Below are 16,726 nucleotides of genomic sequence, written 5' to 3'. Positions count from 1 at the left end.
ATTAATCCATACTAGACTTGCTTTGTGAGGCGCGTCCTAATTTCCGGAAAGCGAAACCTTTTCTATACCTCTAATCTGCTTAAAAGCGCACTTGCTAACACAATGCTAACAAGATAATTGTACATCTATCAGTGACATGTCTTGGAACTATCTTTCTTAAGATTGTCAAACGGTGACCAAGAGTATGTTCATGGGGTTGGGGAATCAAAATGGGTTATCACTCAATTTTCGTCACAACCGTTCGGAAACGATTGTCAACGGTTGCGCTTAACATGCTACACGGTGATGCTGGGCTTCACAAGAAAAAAAGAAGAAGACCAGGGTGCATATAGACCTAGTATAAGTAAAAGAAGACCAAGCAAAAATAAGACTGTAGACAAGTGGAAATTCTATTACAACATGAAACAAAGACCAGGGTGCATTTCATGGCATCTCGTGGTCACACATCATTACAAACCTAAAGCTCACACACTTGCATTCCCATCTCCTCCATAAAAGCAGCAACTGAGAGAAGAAAAGGCCATTGTTGTTGCATAACCCTAGAAAAGACAGAGATAATTACATGGCCTTCACAGCTTGGAACCTAGGCTCTTTGGGGAGGAACTTCTGCTCAGCATAGACGGACATGTAATCCCCGAACACAAACTTGGGGTAAGCGCGAGCTTGCTTCACGAGCTGCGGCGCAGGGGCGATGGTGGCAGCGAGGGATGGGTTGTAGAATGAGGCGATGGAGCGCCGGTTGCCGTCTGGGGTGGCGAGGACGCGGTGCCAGACACTCTTGTACTTGCCGTTGCTCAGGACCTCGATCTGGTCCCCTGTGTTGATGACGATGGCGTTGGGGAGTGGCTGCACATCGACCCACTCGCCTCCCTTGAGTATCTGGAGACCCCCGATGGTGTCGTCCTGGAAGAGTAGGATCACGCCGCCTGCATCGGTGTGGGCTCGGAGGGCATTGATCCGTTCGGGCTGTGGGCAGGGTGGGTAGTGGCTCACTTTCGTCCCGAAGAAGGCCGTGTTGTTGTTGTTGTCGTCGCCACTGTCATCGTTGCCACCGTTGAAGGCTCTTTTGATATAGCCCTTTGGCAAGCCCAAATTCTCGTCCATGACTTCCATGACCTTCTCGGCGAGCTTCTCCAATTCTGCGCGGTACTCTGCCATGGTTTCCCTGTCAAGTTACGCATGCAAATTATTAGCAAATCCTTCTATCGAAATCATGCAAATTATTCCCACCCCTGAAGTTTAGAGAGAGATGAAAATTACTTGAAACCGGGAGTGTTGGAAGGCCATTCATTGTCATCAAGGAGAGTGACAACATCCTCCCAGTCCACGTTCTCTACCTTTTCGCCATCACTCTCACTCAACAGCTTCACAGGGGTTGACTTGTTGAAGTTCTCTTCTCTCTCCGACTTGTAAAACTCGGTAGACACTCTCTTCACTCTCTCCAGTAGCTCCTCTGATATCCCATGGTTCACCAGCTGCATTCATCACCACATAATAATCAATTCACAAGACTAGAATAACTAGCTCTAGATATCCTTTAGCATATGTATCATTTACGGGAGCGGTTAGATCACGTGGGTTCCTCATGAAGTTAGCCCATCATATTTTAGTATTGACATGCATTGAGTTCATATGTACGCAAGACGAAGTATCTCAGAGTTTTTTCCCTTATGGAACCACCCTGTACCTTCTAGTAGTATCGTATTACTGGGATTTTTTTTTCTACCTATCATAATAGTTGACAGATAACCATTAGAACAATTTTGAAATTTCATGGATTTAGAGGGGAAGAATTTACCCTATTGTATGGTTCTCCTGTTGGAACTGGGAACAAGAAAATAAAGATGAAGAAGTAGAAAGTTTGAAGAAGTGAGAGCAAAACATTTCCTTCAATGATTGATAAACCATCCAAATTAGGGCACTTTCATAATTCAGAGACACTTAAAAGTTCCAAACTACCAAGATCTGGGTGAACACTGCTCAACTTGACTCAAAAGGATACACTGGCGCGCGCATACATGCACTAAGAAAGAAAATCAAACTCAAGACTTCGCTTCCCTCGTTCAAAGTCTCAAGTGAAGATGATGAATATGGGATGGAATGTTGTACCTGGAAGAAACCCCATTCTTCACAGCCATTGGCGATCTGAGCCATCGTCTTGACCCTCTCCTCACCGCTGAGCTTCGAGAAATCGATCACGGGAATCGCCATTCGATGTGCAAATACTTCTTGAAGTTTGTATGTGAATGAAGACGAGTAGAACTCTGAGAGGACTACTCAAGCTGCTTGCTTTGTGATGGTGAAATGAAGCTTGTTTCTGATGCTGCAAACAGAGATGTGCAGCAGGTCTCTATTTATATTGCACTCCCGCCATCATGGATGGACCTTAACTGTCAACTCTACAAAATATTTGTTTATTCTTTTTTATTTTATAAGTAAAAAAAAAAAAGAATTCTTTGTCAAAAGGCAGCCGTTGGATCAGGGGTAAGTTGTGGGACGGTGACCCTTTATTTTAATGACCCAAAGTCAACGCTTTCAAGGTCTTGTAACCCACAACACAAGCACTCATCTTCAGGTTGTGATGCATCTCGTCTTCCTAATTTTTCCGCCTGGGACACTTTAGCTTAGTTTATTATTATTATTATTATTATTATTATTATTATACATTTTCCGCTTTTAGATGTAGCTTTGTCTTCACCAGATAAACCTAAAACGAGGATGTGCCCGTCATGCAAATACTTTTGTATTCCAATGGAGGAAACTTTTAACTCAAGCGTCTCTTTACCAATAGGCATGCAGCCTTGTCGGTAAAGGGATTTTTTTGGGAGTGGGAATGCTAGTCTTATAGGTGGGGGGTTCGACTCCATCGCTCTAGAAAAAAGGCAAAGCAAAAGTCAGAGAGATGAGAGTTAGAGATAGGACAGACAAAAAAGAAAGAAAGTAAAACCCTTTAATCAAACTTTGATCTAGAAGGCTCTAATGGTTCAAGGATTAACAACATGAGTGTGTTCAAAAACAGCTAACACCCATTAATTTTTAACATAAAGGCATCATTTGATCTAACTTTTATGACTTTCAACTATGCATGCCTTAGCTAACATCTTAGGATTTGATCCCATGATTACTACGTGACTCTCACACCGATGGATTAGTGCGGGTCGGTGAGGCTCATCAACCGTCAAGCCGATTGGTGTTTCAGTGCAATTCTCATGCAATATGTGCAATCTATCAAATTTCATATAAAATTTCTTTATCTTACCCTCGATGAGCTAAGTATTGCAATTTTTTCTTATGTTGCCTTTTTAAATTATGTTTCTGATATTTAATGGCTTAAGTACACCCCAAGTGGCATAAGTTGTGTACAACGCTCATTTTAGTGTCAAAACTTTCAAATCGATCACTTTAGTGCTAAGTTTTTGTAACTTCGATCATTTCAGTGATAATTTCGGAGAAAATCATGCATTTTAGTGCCATTCTGACCAAAATCCAGCCAAAGTCCGGCGAAATGAATTACGTGGATTTTAAAATTGAGTTTTATTATCTTACGTGGAAAATTTTTACAAGCAGTTGCCATGGTGGAAATATGACGTAGCTTAAACGAGGGTAGAAATGAAAAATGATGTCTTTTGTATATCATAATACAAACACAAAAACGACATCCCTCGCTCTGTCTTAGTCTTCGGAGGGATGTCATGCGAAATGATGTTTTACTTTGCTGAAAGCATAAATAAGCACGATGGATGGAGATGACCGATAGGGCAACAACAACAAGAAGCCCAGACCAAACCCCTCGATGGAATATATATATATATAGAGAGAGAGAGAGAGAGAGAGAGCTCATTGAGCATTGGAAGGAGGGGCAATCTCTTCTTCTTCATTAATCGATTCTCTCCAGTTTGATAGAGAGATAGTGTGTGTGAATGGCGAATTTGTCCTTTTCATCAACACTAAGCGGTAATTTTGTGAATGTCTTCTAGAGAGAGATGGGGGTTCGTCTTTTGAACTCCGGTGTTGCTATGTCCTCCCACAAACTCTAGTTCAGACTGTGAAATTGATGGAGTCCGGCGAATAGGATCATGCCCTAGAGGGGGCTTTAGAGGGTGCGAATCTGTCCATGGTCCTCTTAGTACCATCGTCGAACATTGGGTGATTGGATTGGAATACTCTCGCCGGGGGGGGGAGGAGGAGTTGTGATTTCGCTCGCTCACCGGCCCAAGAATGGAGACCCCACCGGCCGAGGAACTCCTCGGGAAGATCCAGGAGCTAGAAGCTGGTCAAGCTCACCTCAAGTACGTAATGTCGAAGCTCAAGCTGTCGGGCAGGTCCGATTCCAGGCACGAGCAGCCCTCGCCCGTGCTCCCACTTGGAATTGCCTGAGCGATCGACCACCCAAATGAGGCCAGGCTCACAACTCGCCTAGCGTGGAAGAAGGGCTTTGGTACTTTCGCTCCTTCGTCACCGTTGCATAGGGAGAGCCGTAGTCAAGAGAAGCCTCCAAATTGAACCCTAGACATTAAGCTCTATCACTCATTTCTAATTTGGGGATTTAGGGTTTATGTTGGACGAAATCGGTTGTAACGACGTCGTGTTGCTCTTCACAATAAGAAGTTGGCCTCCGGCGAGCCACGTCTTTCTTCTTTTTTTTTTTTTTTATGTAAAAAGTCCACATAGACTCCATGTAGACTTTCCGGCGATCACATATGCACTTAGCACTGAAGTGATCGAAGTTACAAAAACTTAGCACTAAAGTGATTGATTTGAAAGTTTTGACACTAAAGTGAGTGCCATACACAACCGATGACACTTGGAGTGTACTTAAGCCGATATTTAATCCAGTCAGTGCATGCACTTTTTTCTTATCTATAAACTATATTTGCTATTATTAAAGCCAAGTACACACCCGAATGGCGATTACATCTTTTCACTTTTTATTATTCTTCGGCATGAAATTGATGTGATCGTGTGTTGCACTACTTGCAATTCAAGCCTCTGCCGACTACCATTCATCAAGCTGACGTGGCAACATCTGGTAACCCTCCAACCCAAGCCTTTGACTGAGAATGATGGAACAATCGAGCAGTCTACCGTGAAAGGTGTGGTACGTGCTACACTGATTTGTTGGCATGATTCGGGGGCTGAAGCAAGGCCATGGTTGGTGACTTCAATAGAAAGGGACATCACCAATTATAATCTTGTCAATTACTTTGTCAACTCCCCATTTTTTAAAGAAATTATGACAAGGAAGTTGACTTTATGTATGATATATTAATCTCTTAAATCATGTAAGATGTAGGTCGAATCTCAAGTAAGTAGTTCAAACATACATTTTCCAGCGCTTGATAACATGAAAATCGACCATGTATCGATGGTCTAATCTACTAGTACCCATGTGTCTCTTCGTCACTAAGCCAATTCTATGAGTTCCTTATTTCTTTTTTCAGATGTTCGTGTCTATTGCCTCGCAAAGCATTGGGGATCGTGTCAATATGACACCGATATAGAGGTTGATGTTGAATGATTATAATCAATGGCAGAGAAGTTTGTTCAAGAACGCGAATACTAATAATGGACATGATGCCAATATAAGAGCTCGGTGTCGGGTGATTAGACTATTGTAGGATATTGATGGCAGAGGAGCTTGTTCATAATCATGAATATCAATAACCAAGTGCTGTAATCAACATACGATAACGGCTGGTCGACCATTAACATGTAGAATAGATTTAGCTAAGTGTTGAAGGCAAAAGTGAAGATGATAAAGATGCCACTTTGGGAAGTTATAAACGGCTCGTTGAGAAGTTTGATATGCAAACATGCAGTTGAGCCCAGTAACAAGTGAAGAGTAGTAACTGCTTATTGTTAAGATGAAGATGCGGTTTTGGGGCGTGATCATAGAGCCGCAAATCATGGATATGCGGTCGTAACTTCTAATCTGAATATTAACCAAAATTTTTTTATGCATTTATTTTTATTATTTTTGTTTTGTTTTGTTTTGTTTTGGGTTTTTTCCTTCTTTCTTTTCTCGTCGCCGGGCCTCAGTGATGGCCAATGAGGGTTGGGCCTTGCTAGATTCCATCCCGGTGACCTTGCCAGAGTTTGGAGTGGTCGACCCTCACTAGCCCTTGCCTACGATGGCCAGCGATTGGCGGAGGAAGAAGGAAAAAAAGAAGAAGCAAAGATAAGACAAAATTAAAAATCAAAAAAGGAATTAAAATTGCAACGTTCACGTCAACACTAGCTGTGACATGTAGGATGGTCTGCGTCTACATCAGCGATTTTTGGCCGAAATTAATTGAAATGGCAAAATAAAAAATTTGTCAAAAGGTTTAGGACTAAATTGGCCAAGTTAAAAGATTTATGATTAGTTGGATAATCCACGTCTGATAACTTTTTTCCCTTGGAAAGTTATTTACGTTTTATGAAAACTTAATACATGATAGTGACATTGAGATGATGTTGAACATTATTAAATTCGTCGACTTATTGCCATCCCCATCGTTATTGTGGTCAGGACCCAAGTTTAGTATCAAAGCAACGGATAATTTAATCTCCATTGCAAATATACTAATCCCTAATTATTTTTTTTTGGTAAAGAATCCCTATTTCTTTTTATCCACTCTCGATTTGGAAAAGATAAGTTTTACACATGCGACCTCAAGATTTGACTGTGCGTGCAATTGAAATTCATTGATACACTAATTGAATCTCAAATGAATACACGGTTAGATCTTAACACCAGGCGGTGAACAAAATTAATATGTCAAGATACCTCAAGATTTGACTATGCGTGCAATTGAAATTCATTCACACACTAATTGAATCTCAAATGAATGCGCGGTTAGATCTTAACAATGGGCGGTGAACACGAATCAATAACTTAAGAGATCAATAAACGGTTTGGACGTTGACCAAAAGCCGACCATTAGGAGTATTCAAGGATCGATAACAGGAAGAGCTGTAGCCACAAGGCACATATACTTCAAGAAAATAAGTCAACCTTTTCATCTAAAAGAACATGTCCATTGGTCAAATGTCAACTCAACTTGCCAGCGAAAAATAAGAGTTAAATTGGAATATATAGGAACGAGTTCTCATTGTTTTGTACATACACAGACAAATCAAAACATAAGATGTCCGGATTCGTGTGGATCGTTATTGCTGATGAATTCAGATATAAACAAAGTGCTCAGTGGTCATTCCACATTTTGCACATAAAATATAATATTCTTATTCAGACACCTCAAGGTATCAAGAACAAAAAAAAAAAAAAAAGTGAATATAGCCAAATGGTAAAATTTCTCTTTGCCAAGGAGAAGACGTAGGTTCGATTCCCGCTATCTGCCTAGGGTTAAAGTAATATGCTTAATGGTATAAGAAATTCGATATAATTGACTGTGATAGTACAATGCATGGTTCTATCCTCCACAAGAAAAACACACCCTTATTATAGAGAGAAAGGCGGTTTCACATCTACTTAACCCGAAATGAAATGGTTGGGGAGAGGAAAGGTTCCTTTTTTTTAGGGTACTCCCGAGAACAAATTCAGTGGAGATGGGGGCGGGGCCCGTAGCTCGTAGAATTAGAGCACGTGGCTATGAACCACGATGTCGAGGGTTCGAATCCCTCCTGTTGTAATTCAGGAAAAAAAGAATTGACCCTTTGAGTATTCCAAATTGCATGAGAGAGAGAGAGAGAGAGAGAGAGAGATATATATATATATATATATATATATATATATATATATATATATATAATACAAAAAGTCCAACTCTGATGATAATAAACCATTGAATCCCATTTGAAGAAGTTTCTTTGTGTGAAAATATCGTTTTATGTACTCATAGGTAACTCTTAGATGGAATTGTATTAACACTTGATCGATCACTCTTCACTAATTTCCAAACTTTCTCTCGTCTTCAACGTTTCATGAAAGTTGAGAGAAGTTAAAACGGAAATCACAAGTGTTTGGCTTCTCTTATGACTTGGTGAATTTGTAGATTTTATGTGGGGAAACTAGTATTTTTAAAAAAATGTGATTCTACACATTTCAAAGTTACACAAGCAATTTCAGTCCCTCCCGAATTCATCTTTCAGTTCCCCGACTGAAACTCTACTCAGATTGCATTCAGGTTGTTTGTTATTGATTTATCAACTTACTTATCGCTATATTGCCAGGCCTCGACTTAAACATTTCATAGTGTTTGTTGAGTGTGAGTTGATCCTATTCTTATCACAAGACACCTTTTGTCTCAATGGCAGTCCAACGAAACTTAGAGAATTCCTCTCTACTCTTACTCCTTGTATACGCGTGAGTTTAGGTACCCGAAATCTTAGTTTCCACTTCAGTAAAACCCTAGTTTGGTGAAGAAAAACTGGCGAAGGGTATTGATCAAGCATCGTAATGTTCTTGATCTTATTTAGATCCATCCTTGTACGAGTGCGGAGTTCAAAACATGCATCCTCGAGGCTTTCCCAATTATGGAGTATACAGTTACAAGTAAAAGAGGAAGAAGAAAGAAACCCTAGAATGCAAGAGAGGAACTCCATTCATTCCCCCAAGACAATCCATGATAAAAAAAAAAATAACGAAGCTTAAGTCTTGAAACGAGTGAAACGATCGAAGAGATGTTCATGCATGAGGATTAATGTCACATGATGCTGAACGGCAATGTTTCACGCAAAGCACTCAGAAACGGTCTAGAGTCTCTGTACATAGATTTGGTTTTAGGGTTTCCCTGTCTCAACCCAACTTTTTTTAACCAGTTGTTATCAATATGTTATTGCAGTACATCATACATCTTGTTACAAGAAGCCTCGGATAGCTGCAATTAAAAATAATTTTGCTGGACATGCAGAGTACGCCAAGCAAAGTCATTGCCGTGGTCGGCTTCGATGTGTCCGGTACTTCTGGTTCACTTCAATTAAAAGGTCGGGAGGATTTAGGTTTAAGATCTAGTATGAATAAAGTACTTTGCTTTTTGTCTACTTTCTTCAAGAGCAAGGTGATGTTAGTGTATTCTTGTCTGAAAAGAACCTTTGAGTAATCATTTCTCTGACTTGCAACACAAGATTGGCCAAGTTTGATTGGCCCAAAGCTGAAGATTAGTAAAGAATTTGATGAGCAAAGTCCGCTCATCTTGTTTAGTTAGATAACTACCTCAACCGTTCTCTTTCCCCATGAAGGGACGAATTGGGGTTCTCAATTAATGGCGCAATAGGGATTAATATATTCAAACTGGTTTGGATGGGTGTAATGTGTTTATTGAGAGTTATTTCGACAGGTAAAATCAAATTATTCTATTCGTAGATTCAAATGTTCGGAAATCAACGTTCCATGAATGCGTGAAAAGAACGCTTTACATTGACTTCCTGTAGATGAGAAATCCAAACCGAGAGGTGGTACCGTTGCAATACAAGTTTTCCTCGGTTGCTACCATAAACTCCTTCACAAACCATTTTTGTTCTCATTTTCCCTGTACCCAATTGTCATTAAACCGGAAATTGGAGTGGGGAAGTGTCAAATTTCAAGAAAAAGGGACTTTCTTTTTGTCCGCTATCAACTAAGTAGCTGTGAACACTCCGCAGAATAAAGACCAGTCTTACTTAGCAATCTTCATTTTAATGACACCTCACTTGTCCCATCATCCAAATTCTTGTTCAAATTCCCCTCATCTAAAAAGCTACTTCCTCCACGTTAATTACTAGTTTAGTGTATTCGGAAATACACATATTAATCTTAGGTTGACTCAATATTTCTTTTGAAGTACACCGTTTGTGTTTTTTGGCACAACTGTATTATGCTTTGGTGGCGATTTGGATCATATATATGTATCGATTCGAAAGTTTATAAACTTGAATAGCTTTATTGTCAATAGAAATGCAATGGGCTGAGTAAGACAGGGAAATTTTGGGCTTTAGTATTAGAAGCCCATAATCCAGATGGGCTCAACAGGCCAGCCCATTTGAGTACTGGCTTGAAAAATAGATCCCGGTTGTCGGTTATTTGAATAGAAAATGGTAGGAAAAGGACTTAATTTATGCAAAGTAATCTAATTTTATGTTTTTTCTTTTACAATCGCAAAGGTTTTTAACCTTTTTTTTCCAATATGTCCTGAATAAATTTTTAACTTTCTGGCCCCAAAAAGGAAAAGATTAGGACTCACATTGCACAAAGATTTAGCTCTGGCATGCACGGCAGGGTAAGCTGAGGAGCAAGGACAATGCTTGTATGGTTCAATTTCTTCGAGATGTAGCTTATACAGTAAGAAGCTTTGAACCATGTTAACCACATCTAAACTGAAAAATCTCCCTCAGGGGCTTTATGAAGAATGTGAAAGTTAGCCTTTGTAGAGGAAACTTCGAAAAGAACCTCCTAAATCTCATCGGTCACGGATGAAAGAATAATTTCTCCTTTTCAAACACCTTTTCTACATTCGATTGCTTTAGATCAGAAGATAAAAGGGGGTGAACTAAGCAAAAGAACTCCATAAATTGATCCACGAAGGATGCCCAATCTCTTTGTAATTATCTACCTACCTTCGACATACCATTAATTTGTCGGTTGGATTTCTTCTGCATCACACCATTGCAGAAACTGGGAAGAGAAGAGTAGGGGGAAAAATTGTCAAAAAAGTCCTAAACCTTTCACACTTTTACCAATTCAGTCATAAATATTTTAAGTAAGCTGATTTAGTCCTAAACTTTTTCACTTTGTGCCGATTCAGTCTTATTCGCCTGAAATCACCGAAGTGAACACCGATCGTCTTACGTGGCACTGCCGGTCTCGACATGGATAATTTTTAAATATTTTTATTTGAAAAAATCTAATTTTTTTTCCCGTTTTTTCCTTTGTTGGCTTCAAGGCCGGCGACCCTAGCCCGATTAGGGCCGGTGACCCTTGCTGGCCCTAATCCAGCGGTGGTTGCGGACTTAAAGCCAGCAAACCAAAAAAAAAAAATTTGACTTTTTTTTTAAACAAAAATTTAAAAAATTTATTAAAATTGTCGCCAACGGTATCACGTAGGACGATTGGCATTCACGTCAGCAATTTCTGATAAATAGGACAGAATCGGCACAAAATGAAAAGGTTTACAACTAAATTGGCAAACTTAAAGGTTTAGGACTAAGTTGGCAAAAATATGAAAGGTTTATGACTTTTTGACAATTTTCCCGAAGAGTAGGTTTTTCATCATCCTCTTGACCATACAAATCGTGATTATTGGTTGCGAGGAAATGTCTTCCCCATGTTTCATTTCCAAACAACTCAGGGTACTCTCGACTTCGTGTTCTTAACCTTCTTCCATCTCCCGACATCAAAACATGATATTCTTCACAATGCACTCATGTCATAGTCCAGAGATAGGCTGAAAAGCTTGAACTGATTGATGCCATTATCTGTACATCCTCCCCGTCCAATAACAATGCATTACACCTTTAGGCATGTGTTTTTCAGCTTGTTAGAGTTAGACATTCTGTTAACCAATGGTGAACGGGATGACACTACTATTTGAAATCACAGATACAACTGGGAAAGGTATGATTAATTGACATACCACAATGCAATTATCAAACCATCCAAAATATGGCTGCCTTCATGACCTATGTTACAGAGATGACTCCTCACCAGCTTCACTTTAGATTCGAGGACTTCACCCAGTGGCGCTTCAAAAAATCTCTGAAGCCATGTACACTCTCCTCATAATTAAACTGGGAAAAGGGAAAACAGCAAAATTAGGAAAACCAAAAAGCAAAGGGCGCAGTAAATTAATAACAATGAGTGCATCTCTAGTTCCTAAGGATGCTGAAGACTACTTATACACCCCCATAGCCTATATAGGGTTTACATGCCTGTGTTCCTGACGATTTTGAGTATATTCGTGAAACGTTGCAAGTGCAGCCTCCTTTAAGTAAAAATATCCCAAACTCTGGTTCAAGTATAAGAGAGAGACTGGGCCCTCAATGTTAAATAGACCATCATCTCGATGATGTTACACCTTGAGCAAGGTTGAAAGTCGAACTTACAGATAGAAGCCAGCGAATTGTGATGGAGTACCTTGATCATCAATTCTTCCCTGATTAGTGGTCTGCTTCCTTGAAAAACAACAATGAACCATGAAAAGCAGCTCCAGATTATAAGTGAAATATGCAAAAGCTCCATCTGCATTGGGTGATAACAGAACCAAACAAAGATGATCAAAAAGCAGCCTACTGCAACTATTTGGTTTAAGCCAGAAGCACTGTGTTGATTACTGCCCATAACCTCGTCTAGCGGAGCTTTCCAACTTTTTCATGCAGTAAATTTCATCAAGATTGGGTCACTAAATAACCAATCACCATAAGCAACGTCTAAAGGATTGGAAAAGGTATAAAAGACCATCCAAGTTGTAAAGGATGATGGAGTAATCCAAGGATAGATCAGTAATCCCAAAATGATCGCCAGTCACCAAATGCTTCTGGTATTTTCAAGTAGATGATGATGACGCTCATTAAGTTGTCTAGCTTTGCAATATCAGGGAATATGAAGCATTCAAAAGCCTGAAGTACTTGTGGCAATAAAACAATAAGAACAACATAGAACAATGACCTACTACTCTATGCGGGAAAGGACAACTTACCCATTAAGGGATATGTCATTATCTCAGTATATTATTATTCCTCTTTGCTGCAATACACCAAAACCCAAGGAAATTTCAGGTGCTACACCTGAAAAAGTGTGAACATGAATCGGATGGACAAGGAGCTAAATGGCTATTGAAGAGGAGTAATTTGCTCTGAACAACCAAGGAAAACTCAACATCAAAAGTTCCAAACATGAATATCTTGTGAAAATGACATCAGGTAGACAAGAAACTCTGAAATAGATTGATCCACCGACATTTCTTAGAGCATAATGCAAAAACAAACTTCCTATACATTCTCCACATAAGAAGAGAACTTTGTGGTTGTTTCTCCAGTACTTCTTGAGGTGCTTTGTGAACTTAATTTTCACAAGTTACAGTTAGAACCATGGAAAAGAGAACTCTGGTAAAAACAAGGCAACGTTGTACTCATCGTGAATGCAACAACCACAAGATGGACATGCACAAGAAGTCCATGGAAAAGTAAAACAAAAATAAGCATAAACCAGATGAGCACCTGAAAAAGCAGAAGCCTAAATCCACAAATCCAGAGGCCTGTCGATCCCCTCTCCCTCCGCTCTTCATCTTGTTCTTCACCAATGCTACCAGACTTATCACTCCACTCCTAAGGCTGTTATTCCAAATTCCCAAAGAATGGTGGATCCAAAGTGCTCCAAAGGCTCCCTCAAATTTTGCACCCATGGGCATGTTGTGGAGGCAACTCTCAGTGCTACAGTACAGATGAAATACATAAGGACTAGACGAATATGTTGGTTTGGCATGAATAAATGTCACCTATTGCCCAATCTAAGTTTCTTAGTAGATCCTTCATCTCATCTTCCTGTGCATGAGAAAAATTTCCCATAGTAAATTTTCTCAATGTCCCATTAGCCTCAATCAAACTATGGCCCGGTTCTTTCTTCAGTCCACTGACTTTCAACAACTTCCTTGCTTTGGCAACATCAACCCATGCCCTACCTGAAGCATACAAGTTTGACAACAGTACATATGGTGAGGTTGACAGAGGCTGTAGTTTCAAAAGCCTTTTTGCTAGACGTTCCGCAATATCAACATTCCCATGCAGCCGGCATGCCGCAAGCAAGCTTCCTGATATAACCGGATCATGCCCAAAATCATATTCACTAATTATCTCTTCTGCCTCGTATAATCTCCCAGCCCGTCCCAACATATCAATGAGGCAAGAGAAATGTTCTAAATCAGGGGAAACCCCATACTGCTCTATCATAATGTTAAAGTAAGTTAACCCTTTGTCCACTAGCCCAGCATGGTTGCAAGCTATCAATAGTCCTACAAATGTGATAGAATCCGGTCTTACTCCCATTGCAAGCATCTGCTCAAAAATTTCAAGGGCTTTCTCTCCAAGCCCATGGTTTCCATATACAGAAATCATGGTATTCCAGGAAACAAGATTCCGGGAAAGCATCCTCCAAAATACCCTACAAGCATATTCCAGGGAACCACATTTAGCGTACAGATTGATAAGGGCATTACCAACTCCAACATCCCATGACAGCTTTGTTCTAATCAGATGAGCATGAATCTGTTTGCCTAGATGAAGTGAAGCAAGCTCCGCACAAGCGGTAATCACACAGGTGTAACTGAAGTCGTCAGGCAGTTCAGTGCACTCAACTTTCAGCTGCTTGAAAATTCTCAAACTCTTTGTATAATCAAGGCACTGATTACAAGCAGTCATTAACGTGTTCCAGGAAATGGAGTCTTTATCTTCGATCACTCTAAAAGCCCTCTCCACCGAATCAAACAAATTGAACTTGGAATACATTGTCATCATCAAATTGCCCACAAAAGCACAGGAGTCAAGTTGAAGCTTGATTGCTAGACAATGATAAGCCATTCCCTTCTGTAAATTTTTTGACTCAAGGGGAATCTCTGATAACACGACAAATGCGAACCTGTCTGGCAGAAGACCCTGTTCATGCATTAGCTTAAAGACTTCAAATCCCTTTCTGGTCTGATGATTCTCTACAAAACCAGCAATTAACGTATTATAAGTAACAGTATTCGGTTCGGCGACACATTCATACACCGACTCGGCATCATCACAAAGGCCCAGTTTCATATACAACGAAATCAGAGAGTTGGCAACAAAAGAAACGGGTGCGTAACCGGACTTCAGCGAATGGGCATGAATTTGCTGCCCTTGCAGCAATGCCTTGAGCGAGGCGCACGAACTGATGGCGCAAGCGTAAACATACTCATTCGGGGCAACACCCATTTGAGAGAACAGTCCAAGCGCCATCCCATGGTCCCCAGCCTGGCTGCAGCCAGAGATCATGGCGGAATAAGAGACCAGACTTCTCTCGAGCATTCCATCGAACACCCGACGTGCGAGCGAGATGTTGCCACACTTCGCGTACATGTTGAGGACATGGTTGGAGACTACAGTATCGGAGTGCATCCCTAACGTGATGGCAAGAGCGTGAAGAGACATCCCGCGGCGATAGGCTTTGATCTTGGAGCATTGGTGCAAGAGGGAGCCAAGGCCTTCTCCGTTCATGCGTTTGAAACGGCGGGAGAAAATTTGGAGTCGGGGAGGCGTGGATGAAGTCCAAGTCGTTGGTTAAAAGCCGCTCATCATCTTTTGGAGCATCAGGGGCAATCGGGCCTGGCCAGGCCCGTCAATCACGAGGCCCGTATCAAATCTAGTCTTTTTCTTCACCAAATCCAGCTTTATTTACTGAAAACGTTTTTAATTTCCAAAACACAAGTAAGATTTTCTGAATTTTGTAGGTTGGTTATATTACTATTTATTTTGGTCAAACTGATAAATGCAGCATCTATTGGAAAAAAAAAATACGCTCTATTTTCAACCGATATAAGTTAGAGCCGAAATATGATATTTTCAAACCATTCCGTATCTAACTTTCGTAACTTAATATTTACAACTTGGTTCTTCGGAGTTTTTAAAAGGATTTTGAGGCGAATGTTATGGATAAAACTATGCTTGCATTGGAAATTGTACCACAAAAAAGTCAAATTTTTAACGTTTTCGTAACTTTTAAAGTAGGGTCCAAATCTAGACAAAAAGGAAAAAGAAAAAAAAAGTAGGGTCCAAAGAAAAGGTAGCTGGGAGGGAGACGGATTTGGAAATTCAGTGCCCTTTGATCCGTCTTTTTCATCAACTTTACAGATGAAATCAATTTAAAAAAAAAACGACAAACATGTTGCGGAAATTACCCACACTGTTTTGTAATTAGAGAATAATGGGACATTCAAATACTTGTATCGTGCCATTATTAAATTGATGGAGTTACTAATGATGTTTGAAGAAAGGACTAAGATTATCAAAGATAATTAGATTAATCGATTGTAAAAACATAAAAAAAAAACCCAAAACAAAAAAATAATAACACGTTCAACCATTGACTTCCGACGGTCAACTACCACAAGATCCGGATCCACGTAAAAGTTCAGTGGAAGAGAGATCCACATTACAGCTCAATCGGATCTTCCGTGGATTCCTTTTTATTTTTTTTTATCCTAAGAAGTTGGACTATTCAAAGATGTTGAAGACTTAAAAAATGCGGGTTGTCGTTTTTGCGGACCATCCCTTCGACGGCAATCCCAAAGTACAGACAAGACAAAAGCTAAAGGTTGCCTCGGGACAAGAAAGTCAAACTTTGTCCTAAAAATTACTGCACCATTGACCAACCCGCACCAGTCGTCCCGGAGAGAGCACGCTATTCTATTAAGGCTTCACTTTCGTCGACTCACATGCTTGAAAAGTCACGGAGTTTGGGAGGTCAAAGTTGTGATCTGTTGAAGAATTGACCCACTTGTCCAAGCTACTGCCTATCGTCGACATCAACATTTACTTTTCATTTGGCCTGATCGTACCATTCGTTCGTCACGTTTGAAGACCGATTCATAACAACCGATCGCCCGTCTTTCTTCGTCAAAACCTTTAAAAAAAAAGAAAAAGAAAGACTTGGACATATTCGATCTAAACTCGTTCCTGCTAAATCAAGTCAGTCGCATTCAAACTCAATGAGATCTCCATGCTAAATTCACGAGCTGAACGTTTACCGATTTTGTCCGTTGCACCATCCGTAGAAATGAGTGCGTACGCA

At 40.2% G+C, this 16,726-nt stretch overlaps 2 protein-coding genes across 5 annotated transcripts; both read right to left on the bottom strand.

Moving 5' to 3' along the window:
* Positions 1-371: 371 nt before the first annotated feature.
* Positions 372-2,311, bottom strand: LOC115736722 (1-aminocyclopropane-1-carboxylate oxidase 5-like). Its single transcript, XM_030668553.1, has 3 exons — positions 2,110-2,311; positions 1,261-1,475; positions 372-1,165 (listed from the first exon to the last, which is right to left on the bottom strand). Exons 1-3 carry the CDS (start codon positions 2,209-2,211, stop codon positions 559-561), a joined length of 924 nt encoding a protein of 307 aa, XP_030524413.1. The 5' UTR covers positions 2,212-2,311; the 3' UTR covers positions 372-558.
* A 9,057-nt stretch (positions 2,312-11,368) lies between these two features.
* LOC115738006 (pentatricopeptide repeat-containing protein At4g39530-like) lies at positions 11,369-15,198 on the bottom strand. Of its 4 annotated transcripts, XM_048274981.1 has the most exons (4): positions 13,135-15,198; positions 12,615-12,702; positions 12,022-12,090; positions 11,369-11,706 (listed from the first exon to the last, which is right to left on the bottom strand). In XM_048274981.1, exon 1 carries the CDS (start codon positions 15,151-15,153, stop codon positions 13,375-13,377), a length of 1,779 nt encoding a protein of 592 aa, XP_048130938.1. In that variant the 5' UTR covers positions 15,154-15,198; the 3' UTR covers positions 11,369-11,706; positions 12,022-12,090; positions 12,615-12,702; positions 13,135-13,374. The 4 variants fall into 4 exon arrangements, with proteins under 4 accessions (XP_048130938.1, XP_030526358.1, XP_030526374.1 ...); XM_030670498.2 differs by having other exon boundaries at positions 12,022-12,702; XM_030670514.2 differs by having other exon boundaries at positions 12,053-12,702.
* Positions 15,199-16,726: the final 1,528 nt, after the last annotated feature.

Source organism: Rhodamnia argentea, chromosome 2, assembly GCF_020921035.1.
Source record: "Rhodamnia argentea isolate NSW1041297 chromosome 2, ASM2092103v1, whole genome shotgun sequence".
Classification (NCBI taxonomy): Eukaryota; Viridiplantae; Streptophyta; class Magnoliopsida; order Myrtales; family Myrtaceae; genus Rhodamnia; species Rhodamnia argentea.
This window is presented reverse-complemented; position numbering and strand designations above follow the sequence as displayed.

What these genes read in the sequence shown, in the direction of transcription:
- LOC115736722 (XM_030668553.1), bottom strand. Translation starts at nt 2,211, where the DNA reads ATGGCGATTCCCGTGATCGATTTCTCGAAGCTCAGCGGTGAGGAGAGG. An exon ending in AAGAATGGGGTTTCTTCCAG is followed by an intron (nt 1,476 to 2,109) that starts GTACAACATTCC and finishes TGATGAATGCAG; the next exon opens with CTGGTGAACCATGGGATATC. An exon ending in TCCAACACTCCCGGTTTCAA is followed by an intron (nt 1,166 to 1,260) that starts GTAATTTTCATC and finishes GTAACTTGACAG; the next exon opens with GGAAACCATGGCAGAGTACC.
- LOC115738006 (XM_030670498.2), bottom strand. Translation starts at nt 15,153, where the DNA reads ATGAACGGAGAAGGCCTTGGCTCCCTCTTGCACCAATGCTCCAAGATC.